The following is a 21,360-nucleotide window of genomic DNA, read 5'->3' on the forward strand; positions in this document are numbered from 1 at the left end:
GGTGATATTGAGTGCAGGAGTCTCCTCCTTCCTTCTTCAACTGTCATGTAGAAACGTGACAGACAAACTGAATTGTCAGTGTGTTACAACACTGATGGCCTCCTTTAATACTGCTGCTTGCTGCTGGGTGTTAATTGATACACTCTGTTTTGGAGTGATATTGAGTGCAGGAGTCTCCTCCTTCCTTCTTCAACTGTCATGTAGAAACGTAACAAACAAACTGAATTGTCAGTGTGTTACAACACTGATGGCCTCCTTTAATACTGCTGCTTGGTGCTGGGTGTTAATTGATACACTCTGTTTTGGGGTGATATTGAGTTCAGGAGTCTCCTCCTTCCTTCTTCAACTGTCATGTAGAAACGTGACAAACAAACTGAATTGTCAGTGTGTTACAACACTGATGACCTCCTTTAATACTGCTGCTTGCTGCTGGTTGTTAATTAATACACTCTGTTATGGGGTGATATTGAGTTTTGGCAAGTTTTGCTTCCTGATCGTCCTTATTGCGACTTAACGTTTTAAATATATAAATATTCAAAACAGCTATCCATCGATAGCTTTGTGGTGGTTGTATCATTGAAATGTCGCTGGTGTTGGTACTTTGTATATATAGTAATATATGTCGGTGAAATGGGATTGATTATGTTTCCTGATCGTCCTCATTGCGACTTTACGTTTTGAATGTATAAATATTTAAAACAGCTATCCATCGATAGCTTCGTGGTGGTTGAATCTTTGAAATATCGCTGGTGTTGGTTCTTTGTATATATTGTAATATATGTCGGTGAATTGGGATTGATTATGTTTCCTGATCATCCTTATTGCGACTTTACGTTTTAAATGTATAAATATTCAAAACAGCTATCCATCGATAGCTTTGTGGTGGTTGTATCATTGAAATGTCGCTGGTGTTGGTACTTTGTATATATTGTAATATATGTCGGTGAATTGGGATTGATTATGTTTCCTGATCGTCCTTATTGCGACTTTACGTTTTAAATGTATAAATATTCAAAACAGCTATCCATCGATAGCTTTGTGGTGGTTGAATCATTGAAATAATGCTGGTGTTGGTTCTCTGTATATATTGTATCAGCAAATTATTATCACATTACGGATTTTAAAAGTGTTATACTCAAAGATGCTATTGTTTGATAGCTTCACTTTGGTTCCTTGCACCTGAAGGTTGTGAACTGTCATGTAGAAACGTGACAAACAAACGGAATTGTCAGTGTGTTACAACACCGATGACCTCCTTTAATACTGCTGCTTGCTGCTGCGTATTAATTAATACACTCTGTTTTGGAGTGATATTGAGTTTTGGCGAGTTTTGCTTCCTGATCGTCCTCATTACGACTTTACGTTTTAATTGTATAAATATTCAAAACAGCTATCCATCGAGCTTTGTGGTGGTTGAATCTTTGAAATGTCGCTGGTGTTGGTACTTTGTATATATTGTAATATATGTCGGTGAATTGGGACTGATTATGTTTCCTGATCGTCCTTATTGCGACTTTACGTTTTAGATATAAAAATATTCAAAACAGCTATCCATCGATAGCTTCGTGGTGGTTGAATCTTTGAAATATCGCTGGTGTTGGTTCTTTGTATATATTGTAATATATGTCGGTGAAATGGGATTGATCATGTTTTGTGATCATCCTTATTGCGACTTAACGTTTTAAATGTATAAATATTCAAAACAGCTATCCATCGATAGCTTTGTGGTGGTTGTATCATTGAAATGTCGCTGGTGTTGGTACTTTGTATATATTGTAATATATGTCGGTGAATTGGGATTGATCATGTTTCCTGATCGTCCTTATTGCGACTTTACGTTTTAAATATAAAAATATTCAAAACAGCTATCCATCGATAGCTTTGTGGTGGTTGAATCTTTGAAATGTCGCTGGTGTTGGTACTTTGTATATATTGTAATGGTGAAATGGGATTGATTATGTTTCCTGATCGTCCTTATTGCGACTTTACGTTTTAAATGTATAAATATTTAAAACAGCTATCCATCGATAGCTTTGTGGTGGTTGTATCATTGAAATGTCGCTGGTGTTGGTACTTTGTATATATTGTAATATATGTCGGTGAATTGGGATTGATCATGTTTCCTGATCGTCCTTATTGCGACTTTACGTTTTAAATATAAAAATATTCAAAACAGCTATCCATCGATAGCTTTGTGGTGGTTGAATCTTTGAAATGTCGCTGGTGTTGGTACTTTGTATATATTGTAATGGTGAAATGGGATTGATTATGTTTCCTGATCGTCCTTATTGCGACTTAACGTTTTGAATATAAAAATATTCAAAGCAGCTATCCATCGATAGCTTTGTGGTGGTTGAATCTTTGAAATGTCGCTGGTGTTGGTACTTTGTATATATTGTAATGGTGAAATGGGATTGATTATGTTTCCTGATCGTCCTTATTGCGACTTTACGTTTTAAATGTATAAATATTTAAAACAGCTATCCATCGATAGCTTTGTGGTGGTTGTATCATTGAAATGTCGCTGGTGTTGGTACTTTGTATATATTGTAATGGTGAAATGGGATTGATTATGTTTCCTGATCGTCCTTATTGCGACTTAACGTTTTAAATATAAAAATATTCAAAACAGCTATCCATTGATAGCTTTGTGGTGGTTGAATCTTTGAAATGTCGCTGGTGTTGGTACTTTGTATATATTGTAATGGTGAAATGGGATTGATTATGTTTCCTGATCGTCCTTATTGCGACTTTACGTTTTAAATGTATAAATATTCAAAACAGCTATCCATCGATAGCTTTGTGGTGGTTGAATCATTGAAATAATGCTGGTGTTGGTTCTCTGTATATATTGTATCAGCAAATTATTATCACATTACGGATTTTAAAAGTGTTATACTCAAAGATGCTATTGTTTGATAGTTTCACTTTGGTTCCTTGCACCTGAAGGTTGTGAACTGTCATGTAGAAATGTGACAAACAAACTGAATTGTCAGTGTGTTACAAGACTGATGACCTCCTTTAATACTGCTGCTTGCTGCTGGGTGTTAATTGCTACACTCTGTTTTAAGGTGATATTGAGTTCAGGAGTCTCCTCCTTCCTTCTTCAACTGTCATGCAGAAACGTGACAAACGAACTGAATTGTCAGTGCGTTACAACACTGATGACCTCCTTTAATACTGCTGCTTGCTGCTGCGTGTTAATTGTTACCACCTTCCATGAACTTCTTGAATTATTACATTAAACATTATTATAATAAAAATTATTACATTAAACATTATAACATCAAGAATCATTCTCCTTAAATACTGCTGCTTGCTGCTGGCTCTGTTTTGGGGTGATATTGAGTGCAGGAGTCTCCTCCTTCCTTCTTCAACTGTCATGCAGAAACGTGACAAACGAACTGAATTGTCAGTGCGTTACAACACTGATGACCTCCTTTAATACTGCTGCTTGCTGCTGGGTGTTAATTCTTACCACCTTCCATGAACTTCTTGAATTATTACATAAAACATTATTATAATATAAATTATTACAGTAAACATTATAACATCAAGAATCATTCTCCTTAAATACTGCTGCTTGATGCTGGCTCTGTTTTGGGGTGATATTGAGTTCAGGAGTCTCCTCCTTCCTTCTTCAACTGTCATGTAGAAACGTGACAAACAAACTGAATTGTCAGTGTGTTACAAAACTGATGACCTCCTTTAATACTGCTGCTTGCTGCTGGGTGTTAATTAATACACTCTGTTTTGGGGTGATATTGAGTGCAGGAGTCTCCTCCTTCCTTCTTCAACTGTCATGTAGAAACGTGACAAACAAACTGAATTGTCAGTGTGTTACAAAACTGATGACCTCCTTTAATACTGCTGCTTGCTGCTGGGTGTTAATACACTCTGTATTGGAGTGATATTGAGTTCAGGAGTCTCCTCCTTCCTTCTTCAACTGTCATGTAGAAACGTGACTAACGAACTGAATTGTCAGTGTGTTACAACACTGATGGCCTCCTTTAATACTGCTGCTTGCTGCTGGGTGTTAATACACTCTGTATTGGAGTGATATTGAGTTCAGGAGTCTCCTCCTTCCTTCTTCAACTGTCATGTAGAAACGTGACTAACGAACTGAATTGTCAGTGTGTTACAACACTGATGGCCTCCTTTAATACTGCTGCTTGCTGCTGCGTGTTGATTAATACACTCTGTTTTGGGGTGATATTGAGTGCAGGAGTCTCCTCCTTCCTTCTTCAACTGTCATGTAGAAACGTGACAAACAAACTGAATTTTCAGATTGTTACAACACTGATGGCCTCCTTTAATACTGCTGCTTGCTGCTAAGTGTTAATTAATACACTCTGTTTTGGAGTGATATTGAGTTTTGGCGAGTTTTGCTTCCTCATCGTCCTTATTACGACTTTACGTTTTAATTGTATAAATATTCAAAACAGCTATCCATCGATAGCTTTGTGGCGGTTGAATCTTTGAAATGTCACTGGTGTTGGTACTTTGTATATATTGTAATATATGTCGGTGAATTGGGATTGATTATGTTTCCTGATCGTCCTCATTACAACTTTACGTTTTAAATGTATAAATATTCAAAACAGCTATCCATCGATAGCTTAGTGGTGGTTGAATCATTGAAATGTCGCTGGTGTTGGTACTTTGTATATATTGTAATATATGTCAGTGAATTGGGATTGATCATGTTTCCTGATCGTCCTCATTGCGACTTTACGTTTTAAATGTATAAATATTCAAAACAGCTATCCATCGATAGCTTCGTGGTGGTTGAATCTTTGAAATGTCGCTGGTGTTGGTTCTTTGTATATATTGTAATATCGGTGAATTGGGATTGATCATGTTTCCTGATCGTCCTTATTGCGACTTTACGTTTTAAATATAAAAATATTCAAAGCAGCTATCCATCGATAGCTTTGTGGTGGTTGAATCATTGAAATGTCGCTGGTGTTGGTACTTTGTATATATTGTAATGGTGAAATGGGATTGATTATGTTTCCTGATCGTCCTTATTGCGACTTTACGTTTTAAATGTATAAATATTCAAAACAGCTATCCATCGATAGCTTTGTGGTGGTTGAATCATTGAAATAATGCAGGTGTTGGTTCTCTGTATATATTGTATCAGCAAATTATTATCACATTACGGATTTTAAAAGTGTTATACTCAAAGATGCTATTGTTTGATAGCTTCACTTTGGTTCCTTGCACCTGAAGGTTGTGAACTGTCATGTAGAAACGTGACAAACAAACTAAATTGTCAGTGTGGTACAACACTGATGACCTCCTTTAATACTGCTGCTTGCTGCTGGTTGTTAATTAATACACTCTGTTTTGGAGTGATATTTAGTTCAGGAGTCTCCTCCTTCCTTCTTCAACTGTCATGTAGAAACGTGACTAATAAACAGAATTGTCAGTGTGTTACAACACTGATGACCTTCAAAATGTGTTGATGAAATTTATATGTTACAAAACACTGTTGGTAAATTACTGCTAAAACAATTGGTTGTGATGAAAGTTTAGTGTTAAAATATAGATTTAGTGATCCCTCCCTTCCCCTCTTGAATTGTCAAGTTAATTGTGACATAAACTGAATTGTAAGTGACCTAAGGCTGGGGTGATATTGAGGTTTAATGCCTTCCCCCTTTCCCTTCTTGAATTGACAATTAAATAGTGACATAAACTGAATTGTTAGTGACTTGATTATATTACTCCACTTAAGCAGTGATAAAATTGTCAGCATCTAAACTCTGATGATGAGGTAAACCAGTTTCTAAGTTGTGAGCTGACAAAAAAACTGTTAGAATTCAAATTGCTTTAAACATCTTCAGAAAGATGGTTGATCACTGGTAAACACTGGTGAAAACAGTTGACATCTCAATTTGCACTTGACGTCCCACTTCGCACTTGACGTCTCACACTGCACTTGACGTCCAAATTTGCACTTGACGTCCCACTTCGCACTTGACGTCTCACTCTGCACTTGATGTCTCACTATGCACTTGCACCAACGCATCAATTGCACTAAACAGCACAGGCACACCCGCGGGTCCATGCGCATGGTAAACAAATTGATCAGCATGCAGCATGCCATCTTTGTGTGTGGAAATAATTTACAAACAGCTTGAGTTTAAAATTAAAGAACGTTAAGGAATGTATTATTTGTATCATTCCTTGTACAATCTCAAATAACGATGATGTAAAACAATATCAATTTTATGATTGTAAAAAAATCAAAATGTCAAATAGTTAAATATCAATTTGTAAAACAAGAGGAAAAAGAAAGATGAAAGTACCAGAAAGAGAAGTGTTGGATTGGTGCATGTTGTCAGCAGAAATCTGAGGTACTCTACTGAGGAATCTCCACGCCACCCCCCAAACAGAAAGTTCAAGGTGATACTAAAAGTTCCTGAGGTTCTGAGAAATTTCACTTAGTAAAGACTATAAATCAGGTATAGGATAAATTGCTATGAATTTCGTTATAGCTAAGAATGTTCTCAACTAGGACGGTAAGTTAGTATTACGTGTATTTCATATTTCCCTGTTGTAGCATGTATTGATTTGGTCAGCAAGTACAAAATACCAAACGATCGACAGGAAACATTCAGGATTGTTCCAGTTGTCGTTTAGAAATATTTAAGGTGTCATGAGTCTGAATTGACTATAAATCAGGTAAAATTATACTTGATATGAACTTCTTTGCAGGAACAGTCGACTTAAAGAATATGGTTATGTTTATTTTATGTACTTTTGTTGTAGCCAGTGGACTGTTGTTGTGAGAGACGCTCAAAACAGAGGAAAGGAAACATCAGAGTTCAGGAAGTGTTGAGCAAATTCCTCAAGGTCCGAGTCATGAATCTGAATTGACTATAAAGCAGGTATAATTGAAATTTATTTTGAAGAAGAGTCTCAAAAATGATATCATTATTCATATTTTGTGTTTTATCATTGTAGTATTGAGCTTGTGGTTGGCCGTAAAATATCAGACGACAGGAAAAGATCAGATCAGAGATGCTGACAAATTTCTCCGTCAATCCGGGACTTCTTTCAGTGTCTGTACGCAGAAATCGAAGTACTCTGGGGAATCTCCACATCAAACAGAAAGTTCAAGAAGATACGAAAAGTTACTGAAGTTCTGAGCAATTTTCTCTTCTAACTCATGTGTCTAAATTGACTATAAATCAGGTAAAATTATACTTGATATGAACTTCTTTGCAGGAACAAACGACTCAATGAAACTGGTTACTTTTATGTATTTTTGTTGTAGCTAGTGGACTGTTGTTGTAAGAGACGCTCAAAACCAGAGGAAAGGAAAACATCAGAGTTCAGGGAGAATTGAGCAAATTCCTCAAGGTCCGAGTCATGAATCTGAATTGACTATAAATCAGGTAAAATTGAAATTAGATGAATTTTATTTTTATGAAGAGTCCTATGAATGAAAATCATAGTTTATATTTAGTACATTGTTGTTGTAGTTATTGAGTATTGAGTTATTCGTCACACAATACCAGATATCAAGATGGAAACGATACCGATGATGCAGATAAATTTCCTCATGAAAAACCTAAGAGTCACGTGTCAGAATCTACTAAAAAGCAGGTATAATTGAAATTTATTTTGAAGAAGTCTAAAAAATGATATCATTATTCATATTTTGTGTTTTCACATTGTAGTACATGTATTGAGCTTGGCTGTAGAATATCAGACAACAGGAAAAAATCAAATCAGAGATGCCGACCAATTTCCCCATCAATTCGGGACTTTCAGTGTTTGTTACCACGAGTTATCGTAGTTCCAGGGATGCCGACCAATTTCTCCGTCAAATCGGGACTTTCAGTGATTGTTACCGCGAGTTATCGCAGTTCCAGAGATGCCGACCCATTTCTCCATCAATTCGGGACTTTCAGTGTTTGTTACCGCGAGTTATCGCAGTTCCAGAGATGCCGACCAATTTCTCCGTCAAATCAGGACTTACAGTGTTTGTTACCGCGAGTTATCGCAGTTCCAGAGATGCCGAGCAATTTCTCTGAGGCTGATAGCTTCAGTATAGGTTGAATGTAGATACACATTGAACATTTATTGAAAAATAAATATGAATTGATGGTTTGATTGGCTGGTTTGTTGTTGAATCTGATTGTGGGTTATTAATTACTGATTTGCTGCGACTTTGTGTTTTGAGTGTAAATGTTTCAAGGGGCTTCTCTTGCTTGTTTTTGTGCTTGTTAAATGATTTCTGAAATATAGTTGTATGTGCTGTATATGTGGAGATTTTGTACTTGTGACTGCGTTTGTAAATACTCATTTCTTTAAAATGATAGTTGTTGTGTTCTATCTCATTCTGAGGATGTTGGTTTGTTGGTTTGATCAATACATTGATTTTATGGTGTTTGATTATTGGTTGAACTATTGTTTATCAATACATATTGAACTACTAACCACTAGTTGTTTTAACATCAGCATCACTAGTGGTCAGTTGTTCGCTACATATTATATGTGTTGCTTTTTCTTCATATAATGTACAGTGGACTCTCTGTTAACTGGAATTATTTCAAGTCTAATTAAGACTATCTAATCCTTAAGACACGGATTAGAGTGTTTCATTCGACTAATTTCAAGTCTAGTTACTTACATCTTGGAGTAGTCATTCTCCAAACACCAACCCAGACATAAACACATTGAACTATTGCATTGAAGTTCTATTGTCTACAGGTGACTAGAACTATCACCTTGTCTTAATTGATTCCAGTTAGAAGTCTATTGTACATGGATTATTTTTGCTCCGGAAGTGAATTAAATGAAGTTAGAGTACAGTTGAACCTCATTAATACGATTCTGTTAGTAGCTTGTCCCAGCTAAAATATCTATATCAATCCAGATTTGGATAATCTGAAACCTAATTATTACATGTATGGCAATTTCACTTTTGCCCTTAAGATTTGTGGTTAACAGGAAGGTTCCATTGTACAATGAGAGTTTCAAACCACTCTCAATGTGGTTAGAGACTTTCAAGGTCTGTGGTACGGCATGCAGCAGATTAAAACCTGCATGAGCTACCTTTTACTGCAACTCGCCGACTTAGAGTAATGAACTCTATTTACTTAATTATTAGGGTCCCATCAGTCTTAAAGAATTTCATGTAGCAGTATCAATCTGCAGTGGACACTGATTCCATCAATGGTGGAATACTGAAAATAGGTGTCGCAGGTACAATTCATCAGTAATTACTTCTGATGCTGAAATAGAGTATGTTGAGGGGTGTCCCAGGTTCAAACCCGGTTATTACTGATACTGATTCAGAGTCGAACTGAAGCTGAATAAACGATGTACAGGGGTGTCCCGGGTTCGAACCCAGTAATTACTGATAATGATTCAGAGTGGTCATGATGCAGAATAGAGGATGTGCAGGTGATCTATTTACTGATTCTGAGTGACCTAGATATTGAATATATGATAAACGGGGGATTCCTGGGCTCGAGTCCGGTCTATCGGTACTGATTCTGAATGAACTGGATACTGTTAGATATTAAACGAGGGTATCCCGGGTTCGGAACTCGGTCTATTGGTTCTGAGTGACGGGGTGTGCTGCATTCATCATCTGATAGGTGCATTTGATAGGCAGGATTGTTCCAGATTCGAAACCGATTTGCATATTGGCTACTGATTCTGGGTGGTTTCGAAAAAGTCAATAAAAGAAAATTGGTTATCAATTGATATTATATTGAATCTGAAATAGAATGAAAAACTGAATAACGATTAATTGAATGAATTAAATCGAAGGATTATCATTTGTCTTCAGCTTCACTTTTTACGTACATTACTGATAGTCGGAGTCATCCATGTTGCTACGAGATACCAACGATACCAGGGCACTGCCTCTGCGCGAACCCAGGTTACCGTTGATACCGAGGATACCTGTCTCAGGGCGTGTCATCCTCCCAGTTACCTGCGTCGATACCGAGGATACCCGTCTCACGGCCTGTGAGACCAAAGGTTACCTGTGATACCAAGATACCGATGATACCCGTGTCACGGCCCATGAGACTCCAGGTTACCTACGGTTACCTGCGATACCGAGGATACCTGTGTCACGGCCCATGAGTCTCCTATAACCATGATACCGAGGATACCCACGATACCTTGCAGTTACCGGCGATCCCGGAAACCTGGACGGAGCATTCCTGCTATCGTACATTTGTGCTATCGAATTACACCGGTTGATAACCCAGATTCGTCGCCGATGAGGCAGCACGTGACGGTAAAGATCTGTCTCATAGCGTTATTCCAACTGTGGCATGTGAGTAATAAGATTTAATACCCTTCTCCCGAGGTCCATTTTCTGATTAAAAATCTTAACATGACTTTAGATTTACTTAAAATTTACCTTAAACATTTCAACTTTCTGAAAACTCCTCGCTATGATACGACATGCAATAATAAGATAAAATCCCACTATTTACAGATTAAAAGAATTTAAAAACCAGAATTTATTTATTAAATCTAAAATATTTAAAAGACACGACGTTTCCATCTCACCCTAGAGATCATCGTCAGGGTTAAATATTTTAGATTTAATAAATAAATTCTGGTTTTTAAATTCTTTTAATCTGTAAATAGTGGGATTTTATCTTATTATCCGTTCACCACGTTTGAGTGTGGTCATCGTTCTAATGCAATGTTTAATAGTTCAGATACGCGGGCCCCGAGAATTAGCCGGGTGGTTGTGGAAGGCAACCGGTAACTTCTCTCAGTACTCGTATTCATGGATAGGTTACCGTTCGAGACGTATAATACTTTATATTAGACAATATCTTACAATGAACGGATAACATCCGCGAATACGATGTTCAAATATGGCCGTTGAAGGACCACGCGTCGCGTTTGTGATCCGAACAGTTCAGAAAGGAGGCGAGTACCGATAAGAAAACGCGCCGCAGATTGGGAGGAGGAGAGATCATGGTGCGGAATCTGGTGGTCATATTTACATTTTTGAATATAGATAAACTCGATGTGTTGGAGGACAAATACATCATTCCTCGAGCACATACTTGGCATTTTTTATAATAATTGTTGTATGAGAATAAATATGTTTGTTTGAAATTCTTTATTTTATTTGTTTTTGTTTAGTTATAACACGGTGGGTTTTTATCCTAATAGTATAACCCGTCAGAGTTCATGACGGTGTCTGGTCTTCTTGACGGTTTCAGGCGGTTCCTGGCGGTGTTTAGTCTAACCGCAGAAATTCCCTGCCGATACGTCATTATCCGGGGATCCCTCTCTGTCCGGTGGTGGGGAAATCCAGAAAGAGACGTCATTATCTCGGGCGGCTAACAGTACGCCACGTCGCGTCGCGTTTTAAAACATGACGAATAGTGAAACCGAACGTGACATCCAACACGAAATAAACTGATTACAAAAATAAACGACCCAAATTATCGAAGATACTGAAACTTTAAAAAGTATAAAAATAGATAGAATCCAAACTGTAGGCGCTATTTCAATGCGCGCACGTATCGAATAGAGGTGTTGTCAAGCTCGAAGTTTTCTACTGCTGTCAAAATTCTGAATAATTTGTTTTTAGCTAAGAATTCGACTCGATGTTTGCGAGGAGAGATATTGTAGCAGTTCTACTGTTATTCAATGTATTCTGTGTCTTAATGAAGAATGTCAACTGTGAAACTGATGGATGTTTTTGTAAGGTAAGGGCACTTTTCATATTCAATTCAATATAAATCAATTTATTATTTATCAAAATACAGCCGTTCTAGTAATAGAAGAGAATTAGACACTAAAACATGAGCGAGAAATGATTCGATGATGGCGTAAGGAAACTTGAGGGACATGGTTTTAAAGAATTTTCGAATTTAGATATTTGTGTCAAAAGGTAGTCTGACTGAATACCAGCAGTCGTTGTTACTGGTTTCCTACAACTTAGCTGTTGTTTGCTAGGTACTAGGTACGGCTAGGTACTAGACTAGACGAAAGGAGGTATGAACCATTCCATCATAGATAATTGCATTTTGGTTAGAATTCTTTAAAGATTTTGGGGTTGACTAAAGGTTTACTCGGACTTGTACCAATACCCGATTTCATGAGGAGAGAATCCCACAATGATAATAAAAAGTCCGAAAATGAAACTTCGAGATAGTAGTTTATTTCAACGTTTCGACTATATCCTAATAGTCATCTTCAGGAATAATGAGATACTACAGAAATTATGAGATATAGATAGAGATATGAAGATGACTATTAGGATATAGTCGAAACGTTGAAATAAACTACTATCTCGAAGTTTCATTTTCGGACTTTTTATTATCATTGTGGGATTCTCTCCTCATCGCGTCAACACGGATATAGTGTACTACCAATCGTGACCCGATTTCATATTCTTAACTAAAGATAAAACTTACGTTCTACTTGTCCATTAAATACTCTTTGATGTAGAAAGATTTAGAAAATTGTGCGGATTTTTAGTTTCGGATTCCGAAGATTCAGGGCCTCCAAACTTGACTAGACACAATGGTTACTATAGTCTAAATACCAGTGGTTGTCCGTGGAACGATGGTAACTAATCAAATCATCTCTTATGGTTTAGATAAAATGATTGATTATTCCAGGGAAGTGTGATGACTTCATCACACTTCCCTGATTATTCAAATCACAAAAATGACAATAAAAGCAGTTAATTATTTTGAACTGCGTAACCCCTGGGGTAAATGAACAATATCCTCACTACGCTCTGTTCCGCAATATCATATTTTATGCTATATAGTTAGTAGTGTTATGAGTTGTCAGCATTCTATTGGACGGTCACCGGAGCTGTTTACTGTGCAGCTTGAATACATACCATTGGCAGTTTTTTGACAAAGTGCTGCAACTGCGAAAAACTCTAAATTAATTCAGATGAAGATTCATTTCTGAATTATTGATCATTAATAACACGTTTTAATAGAGAAATGACGAGCAGAAACTACCGCGGTCTGGTCGTCGTATGAGGGGGTGAATAAATGTGTAATCTTTGAATCAATAGTGATATGTATTAAATGTGAATATAAACAGGTGTTACTGGTTTACAGTCATTGAATAGCTGTTCATTCTAAACCACAAACGGTGTACAGTACGATCCAGCTGACTGACATGAAATTCATCTTATCAATCCACATAGCTGCAGCGGCATTAATGAATTTAGCTGTTTCTCGATCGAACAGGATTTTTAAAGATGTATGTTATTGTGATGACCGTTTAATCGGGGCTGAAAAAGTCGTGAAAAGTTTTATATTTATAGGAACATCTGTTGTTTATCAGGACATACGCGACAAATAGTTCTACAACTATGACAAAATGGATGTTCAGTTTTTTGTAGAGCTCTACTCAATGCTTCCATCTGATTTAGATTCTATTCGTAATAAATTTTTCAGTTGAAAGGTGAAATCGATGATTGCGGTTGTACAGTAGAAAGTGTCGACCATTTCAATAATTTCAAAATCTATCCACGAATAAACAGTTTATTGCAGAAGGATTTTTTCAAATATTTCAAGGTGAGCCTTTATTTCTCTCTCCTCTCTCTCCCTCTTTCTCTCTCCCTACCCCCCCCCCTCTCTCTCCTTGTCTCTAAAATAGTTCAAAGCCACTGTTTCCGAAATTTGATTCTATAAAAGACCATTTTATTTCTAGGTTAATCTAAAAAGAACGTGTCCATTTTGGCCCGATGATTCTCGATGTTCTTTAAGAGACTGCCACGTTGAACAATGCACAGAGGTATGAATCATGATTAGTGTTGTTGTATCAGACATGCAATTGTTTTCATCGGATTTAACTTTACCGCTGACGTGTTTTAAACCCGACAGCAACATATGTTTAATCTGACCCTGGATTAATCTCTATCGCTACTTGTGTGATATATTTGCATCAAACAATCCATTAATGGTTTTCTATAAAGTGCAATCATTTGCCTGTTTTAATTGCACGACATTTCCAGAAATACATGAACACCTGGACTCAGTAAAACAGTTCTAGTTTCAAAACATTGGAATTGAGCTTAATTTGATTGTAATGACGCTGTGAAACTGGGTCTGGTTGTTGTGTCTCAAGTTATAGTTCTGGAATGAAACTGACAAGATATTTCACCAGCCAGGGTTTTATTTCATTTATAAACTGAGGAAAGCCACTACCTTTAATTAATCCTAACTAATTAATCCTATCGTCGATTCGCAGGTTCCTGCAAATATAAAAGGTTTCTCAGAAAAAAAACGAAAGCATGAAAAGAACAAGGTAAGATTTGACTGAATAGTGATATTGCTGTTGCAAGTAGAAATAAATGGTTTAATTGATGAATATTTCGTAAATGTTTCAGTATTCTGAGGAAGCTCAGAAAGAAGAAAAAGACGAGGACTGTGATCACGAATTGGGAAATTTAGATAAAACAATCAGGTGATTATACAGTACGACGAGGATAAATATGTTGAATTTCTAGTTGTTATGAGAAGTTGTGTTCAGCTGTATTTATTCAGTTGCAACCACTTGACTCTTTTTTTTCTATATATACCCCTCGATAATCAATTATTCCACTTTTTATAAATGTCTCCAGTCAATGAAACGATGGTAGGTAATAATCCCAAACAATGAAAATCTCAACCTCCCCTGGTAAAGATTTCCCCCGGGGGAGGAGATTTTTTTCATCAAAATGCGGGCCTTGTTGACATCGCTTACAATTTTACAGCGTTGAAGGTCAAAAGCAGTTTAAAACTTGGCAGAAACACGATGATGCCCAGAATTACTTCTGTGAACTCGATGGTAAGATTTATACGCATTAAACTCAGAATACCTCATTCATTATAAATATATTACATTAGAAAACGTATGTAATGAGTAATACTGAAATTTCCTGTATTTATTCTGTCCATTATCTCTGAATAATTCCATTTATTGTCGGCCATATGCTGGTGATCACTGATAACACTTCAAATATGTCTCTTAGTAAAAACTATTTTTCTATGGAAGATAGGATCATTTACAAAACTAGTACCCGAGGGTATATTGTCATTTGTACAGCACGAACTGATATCAATGCCTGGAGATGGAGGGGAGGGGGAGGGGAGGTAGGGAGGGGAGGTAGGGAGGGGAATGCTTTGTTCATTATGAATAGGATGATTGAATAGGATTATCACAGCACTAATTGTAGAGATATTAAGATGTAACACATGTTGCTCATATTGATTATAAACTTATCATTTAATACCAGATCTAACAATCAGTCGACCTCGTGATTAATTGCATAGCAAAAATGCTTCAGTTTCAGAAACCATGCAAAAAACTTTACTCAGGGCCCAGTTCGGAAAAAAATATTGTTGATTATTCGATTTAATTGCATTGTAAAATAGATTTCAGAAATCCATTAATGTCTGAAGTGTTTAGACAAGGCTGAGCTTCTATATTCGAGATTTTCGATGTATTAGTTTGCTCTGAGTGTAGAATCAGACCGTTGTGTAGAATGTTGTACCCTGTGTTCTCCGCAACAGGGTTTAGAACAATGTTTTACCCCCCTCCGAAAATCAGTCCCCCCTTATAGGATATCTGCTGCCCCTACCAGAAATAGATTGCACCAAAATCAAGCTAAAGTTTCTGTACTTTTTGGGGGATTGAAACCTTGCTACTTCAGGGCCACAATTTCATACACTTAACAATGAATGAGTGTAACCCCATTAAAATTCCCGCATATAGAGAACACAACTATATGATATTTTGTATTTTATAGATGAGAAATCGACAGATTCAGATTACGTGGATTTGTTAAGGAATCCGGAGAGATATACCGGTTACGTCGGAAATTCACCTCAGAGAATTTGGCATTCGATTTACGAAGAGAATTGTTTCAAGTAAGTTTTCTTATTCTGATAATAAGATAAAAACCCACTATCTACAGATTAAAAGAATTTAAAAACAAGAATTTATTTATTCAATCTAAAATATATAGAATACACGACGTTTCGATCTCACCCTAGAGATCATCGTCAGGTGTAACGTCGTGTATTCTATATATTTTAGATTGAATAAATAAATTCTTGTTTTTAAATGTATTTAATCTGTAGAGTAGTGGGTTTTTTATCTTATTATCCGTTCACCACGTTTCAGTGTGGTTATCGTTCTATTATTCCGTATGTTTATTGCTAATTATGATGAATCTCTACTGATGATAACTGACGACTATTTCACTGATTTCAGGCCTACCCCCGGTTATGGTTATCATGCTGGTAAGACTGACCTTAATATTTCACATACCTAGCGAGATATTCACACTGAACCTTTCACTTTTTAACTCACAATCAGAACCCAATTCCATAGTTGTGAGTAAAGATTTGATAAGCTCATTGAAAATAAACTACAAGTTAACTCTAATTCACAACTGTGGAACTGGATCCTTTATCAAAAACTCAAGATTTGATTTTAGTGTAATTTCATTGAAATTCTATGCCTTTTTTCCTAGGTTCTTCATATGAATATTATCTTCTCTTCAAACGTATCTATCTGAATTCTTTATTTTAATTCTTTTGAGGTTTTTTCCACCTTTAGAAATCATATCAATAGATACATTTTATATAACGGATTATAGATTTAGAACCATTTTTTCCAATATTTCTATGTAAGAATATCTCCTGGAATTATCTATAGTTTACCTGTATTTATTGACCAGTATTTACTTTTCCATTAGCCAATTGAGTAAACCCCATGATTGATCCGAGGCTCAGTTTTACAATTTTGATTAACTTAAGACAAGATGAATTAATGAAGAAATAAGGTTGATTTAAGAGTTATGAAACTGAATCCTGATCTATAAAACCTGTTCCTAGAATGCTAAAATCTCCTCAAATCCTTTGCTCTATTCATCGAAATTTCCACGGTAAAAGTGAAAATTAGGACGCTTAGATAGCGGAACTCGCATGGAATCTGCTTTTAAAAACTCTTCCCATTTTGTTATAGGTAAGAATACTCCTATAGAAGGTAATTTGGACTGTATTTTATCTATCATGGTTTCTATTTATTTCTCGAGGTTCAGTGCTACAATTAAGATTTGACTCTCATTATGAACTAATTGAAACTGTAGAGTCAAAGATAACCGTAGAACTGAATCCTTTTGTTTGTGTTTTTGTGTTGCTGGAGTTACGGGCAGGTTATTTATTATATGTAGTGACAATTCACTACAAATAAGAAAGTTTTATTTGATTTATATCAAAAAGTGAACTAAGAGCATGTGCGATATCTAACTCGTGATGCACTGATATTGATGCAGGCTATATAACTGTCTGCGTGAGATTTGAATTCACTTTCTTTTCACATTTCACCTTTCAATTTCACATTTTAACACAATATTTGAATAGATATCTAGTCTTCAGTATACGGTATTGTGAGTTGCCTCCCTTTGGTTAACCCATGTAAGAGAATATCCAACACTTTTGACTGTCTTGAAGGACAAATCATTTTCTGCCCAGGTAGGCTCTACCTGTATAGGATCATCAGGATATTGAGACTAAATATTTATTCACAGCACATAATTTAATGATATTCTATGTATCGTTCTGTTTGTCTGCTGTTAGAGTAGTTCATATTATATCTGTCACTCTATGATCAGAGCTGTTTGCCAATCATCACTGATTTTCAGGTTTCCCTGTTTAGAAAACGTATAATGTTCCTGAACATTTCTCTAACAGATGATTCAATAATTCATCAGATTGGCAGCAGTTCCGATCTGTTTGTTTAACTCTCTATTCTATTTTGAACTCGTATTTCAAAAGTTTTTGTCTAATATTGTATTAATATTGTAATTGCTAGGTTTGTGTTTAGAACAACGGGTGTTTTATAGACTGATATCTGGTTTACATACAAGCATCAATATTCATCTGTGCGCCAACTATTTATTAGGTAAATATTTCATTAATCTTTTAAAATCGAACTCGCTGATTAAGTTGTCTAAATCAAGGCGTTCGTTATGTTGATGACTTTTCCAAATGACAACTTAAACTTGATATTTAAATTAGAAATACAAATTGGGACTCAAAAATGTAGACATGTCTTCAATGATATGACAACTTTACCGAGTTCAACTGTAAATTCTAATGAATCAATTATCATTCTTCATAATTTCAAATGTTGAAACTTTCAAACAGGGAAAAACGCATATGGAGTTCAAACGTGGGGTTTAAATGTTCCTGAGTTTATGAGAAGATTCGATCCGAAGTTAACCGCCGGTGAAGGTCCACAGAGACTGAAAAATCTTTACTTCACGTATTTAGTAGAATTACGAGCTTTAATGAAAGCTTCGCTTTATCTTGAGAAGGTCAGTATTAATACATCAGGGTCAGTTGCACGGTTAATGCCCAGACTAGTCTAAAACCATCTTAGGTCTATAACCAATGTAACAACTTTAAGACTCTGTGTTGGTGCTATCACCAATCTAACAACTTATGACCAGCCTTAGCTAATTTTGGTTCTATATTCGATCTAACAATTTATAACCAGTCTTATGATTCAAAACCGCTTTTGGACTTCGAGTCACGACAGCGCAGCTGCACCGAGAATAGTGTCTTGTCTTTTCGAACACACGTCTGTTACTGATCAGAAAATAGTCAATAACGATTTTATTACATTATTATAACTGTTTTATTACAGGAGTTATATTATACTGGCAGTGATGCTGTCGATCAGGATACAAAAATAGCGGTGAAAGAATTTCTAGATAATGTGAAGTAAGTTAAAAACCGTCTGCAGATTGGAGATAATTTTCATCGTTTATGCTGAATATTAATGTTTAATTTTAGGACTTTCAATGAACACTTTGACGAAGGCCAGTTATTCAAAGGTGACACCAAAGAGGCTTTGAAATTAAAGGTGATTGTTTTGTGATATTATTACGAAAGATATTTTTTCTAATTTGCTACAATTCGGAGATATTTATGATGTACATATTTTTTGTTTTTCAGACTGAGTTTAGGGATCATTTTTACAATATAACTAGAATTATGGATTGTGTGGGCTGTGATAAGTGTAAACTATGGGGCAAGCTACAGGTAGGCTCTGCACTTCCATAGGCTGAGATACTTTTGACTCACAACTGTGGAAGTGGATCTTGTTGAACATCGGTTGAATTGATATATATCTTACTTGTAGGTAACTGGAATGGGAACTGCGTTGAAGATTCTGTTTTCTAGTACCGAAGGTTCAATGGTTCAACCGAATGATACTAAATTCCAATTGACCCGACCAGAAATAGTAGCATTATTCAATGGATTTGGGAGGTATGAATCTTCAGTTGTAAATTCCTTATACAGTAAACATCGCCTTACTCTGGCATGGTCAACTTGGTCTTTTGAGTGACTCGGACAAAAAGGATATCATATTCTGATTTCCGATCTTAGTTTTTCCGGTCTTTCACTCATTATTTTTCCTGTCTCGGTTTCTCCATCTTGGGCAATGTTTACAGTACTTTGACTATATTTTTTAGATATTTTTCTAAAGTTGATAAATTCGTTGTTTATTTCAGGTTAGCGACGAGTATAAAAGAATTAGAATTATTCCGTAAAAAGATCGCTAAAATCAACAGATGAAACAGTTGAAAATCTGTAGATTTTGAATTAAGCGTTTACCGTAAGATTTGTTAGATTCACACAAGATCTCTTCTTTTAAACTGCCACCAGTGATGCATCATCTCTAGAGGCTTCTCTCTTCAGTTCAACCGAATTTAGCTCTTTCTACTATAAGATTATTTTCTCCGTTTTTGTAGAATTAGGTAGCTATTTAGGATCCTCATAGATAAATCAAACAAAATTCCCGAATCTTACAAAGAGCTCTCACCAACCAGACACAAAAAACTTTCTTGTTAAAATCATGTTAATTTTGTTTATTTGTGATTGAATTTTATATGATATTAATGATTATATATTTTATAGATGTTGTTGTTGTCGTAACAAGGAATTATTTCATTGAATTAAACAATTTACTATTTGATCTTCTATTCCAAAAACCTCTGACCTTCCACGTCTGTTGTTTCTTCGTAACAATAAATAGACAAAGCTTCACTACCTGGAGAAGTGTCCTACAGCGAAACCTCATTACAACAAACTTCACGGGACCAATAGATGTGTTCATTATAACCGATAGTTTGTGATATCCAGTATGAAATTACATGTAGTAAAATAGTCCTTTTTGGGATGAAATTGTGGGTATGTTATAACTGATATCTGAGTTCATTATAATGAGGTTCCACTGTATTAAGATAACCTATAGAATGCTAACTGCTTTTCTTCCATTTTATATTTTCAAGTCTTCTCTTTTGTGAATAACTCATGTATTTTTCTCATTCTGTATCATGTAAATTCTAGAATTTGCTGCTTGCTTCGATTTTCCCCTGTAGTTTGATACATACAACGATAGCTATTTATTGTAAATAATGTCAAAATTTTGATAGATTACGAGATTTAATGATATTCTAGTATCAGGGTTTCTTCTTCTTCGAAATAATACATTTCTTGTATTCAATTTGATATTTTAATGTAAAGTCTACATGAAGTTTAGATATGAACGTTTTATTCTCGGAGTGTCTGTAAAGATGTTCGTGCGCCAGAATTAGTACTTACTAGAAATGAAATTTTAACCCGTGCTTAAATGTTTTAAGTGTGAATGAATTTTATACGAAATTTTGAAACATTCCGTTGCATAAAATGTAATGAAAATTCAGGAATTAGATTCATTAAAAAACAATAAATGAAAGTAGCATCGAAATAATCATCGCAGATTAAAACTATCAGTTAAAAGGGAATCATGAGGGGAAGGGAGATGAAGATAAACCAATTTCTGTTAAGGTGGGATGGGCAAAAATATGACAGCTTATTTAGATATTCAAAGATACCGAATAGATTCATAATGGAATGTCGAAGTGTGACAAAAAACATCCAAGTATAACTAAGAGGCCATAACGTGAATGTTGTTAGTAAAATATTGTGGATACACTTTGTACGTATGTGAATGTGTAAATAAAATGCCAAAAATGTTGACAAATAAATGATATATTTATGACTTTAAGATGATATTGTCGGGTTTAGTTCGTTTGTTTTCGGGTCAGTGGAGTTGATGTCGGTGGTCAGTGAAGTAAGAAGGGATTGATATGAGACGTGTTGCATAGCTTCAAGCTTTTAAACACGGATTGGAAAATGACATGTATATAAAGATGAACAAACGAATTTCAAGTAGTTATATTTTGGAATCTTTTCATAGGAACATACAAGCTTCTGGTCTCCTAATGGTTGTTACATTTGAAACTAACCAGGCCATGTTATTGATATTCATGACTGAACA

At 35.7% G+C, this 21,360-nt stretch overlaps 1 protein-coding gene and 1 long non-coding RNA gene across 3 annotated transcripts; both read left to right on the forward strand.

Moving 5' to 3' along the window:
* The first annotated feature begins 6,249 nt into the window (after positions 1–6,249).
* LOC141915349 (uncharacterized) lies at positions 6,250–7,375 on the forward strand. Its single transcript, XR_012620946.1, has 5 exons — positions 6,250–6,470; positions 6,569–6,690; positions 6,778–6,896; positions 6,973–7,203; positions 7,286–7,375. It is a non-coding gene; the product is annotated as an uncharacterized LOC141915349 (long non-coding RNA).
* Positions 7,376–11,352: 3,977 nt separating this feature from the next.
* Positions 11,353–21,169, forward strand: LOC141904007 (ERO1-like protein beta). 2 transcript variants are annotated; one of them, XM_074792444.1, is made up of 16 exons: positions 11,353–11,714; positions 13,434–13,553; positions 13,690–13,773; positions 14,230–14,286; positions 14,369–14,445; positions 14,735–14,808; positions 15,770–15,890; positions 16,237–16,265; positions 16,993–17,013; positions 17,842–17,931; positions 18,177–18,346; positions 18,679–18,755; positions 18,828–18,897; positions 18,990–19,076; positions 19,177–19,304; positions 19,550–21,169. In XM_074792444.1, the coding sequence occupies exons 1-16, from the start codon at positions 11,613–11,615 to the stop codon at positions 19,611–19,613; spliced, it is 1,371 nt and encodes a 456-aa protein (XP_074648545.1). In that variant the 5' UTR covers positions 11,353–11,612; the 3' UTR covers positions 19,614–21,169. The 2 variants fall into 2 exon arrangements, with proteins under 2 accessions (XP_074648545.1, XP_074648554.1); XM_074792453.1 differs by lacking the exon at positions 16,993–17,013 and having other exon boundaries at positions 11,354–11,714.
* The last annotated feature ends 191 nt before the right edge of the window (positions 21,170–21,360 follow it).

This window comes from Tubulanus polymorphus, chromosome 1 (assembly GCF_964204645.1).
Source record: "Tubulanus polymorphus chromosome 1, tnTubPoly1.2, whole genome shotgun sequence".
Taxonomy (NCBI): domain Eukaryota; kingdom Metazoa; phylum Nemertea; class Palaeonemertea; order Tubulaniformes; family Tubulanidae; genus Tubulanus; species Tubulanus polymorphus.

What these genes read in the sequence shown, in the direction of transcription:
- LOC141904007 (XM_074792444.1), top strand. Translation starts at nt 11,613, where the DNA reads ATGTTTGCGAGGAGAGATATTGTAGCAGTTCTACTGTTATTCAATGTA. An exon ending in TTACTTCTGTGAACTCGATG is followed by an intron (nt 14,809 to 15,769) that starts GTAAGATTTATA and finishes TGTATTTTATAG; the next exon opens with ATGAGAAATCGACAGATTCA. An exon ending in AAGAGGCTTTGAAATTAAAG is followed by an intron (nt 18,898 to 18,989) that starts GTGATTGTTTTG and finishes TTTGTTTTTCAG; the next exon opens with ACTGAGTTTAGGGATCATTT.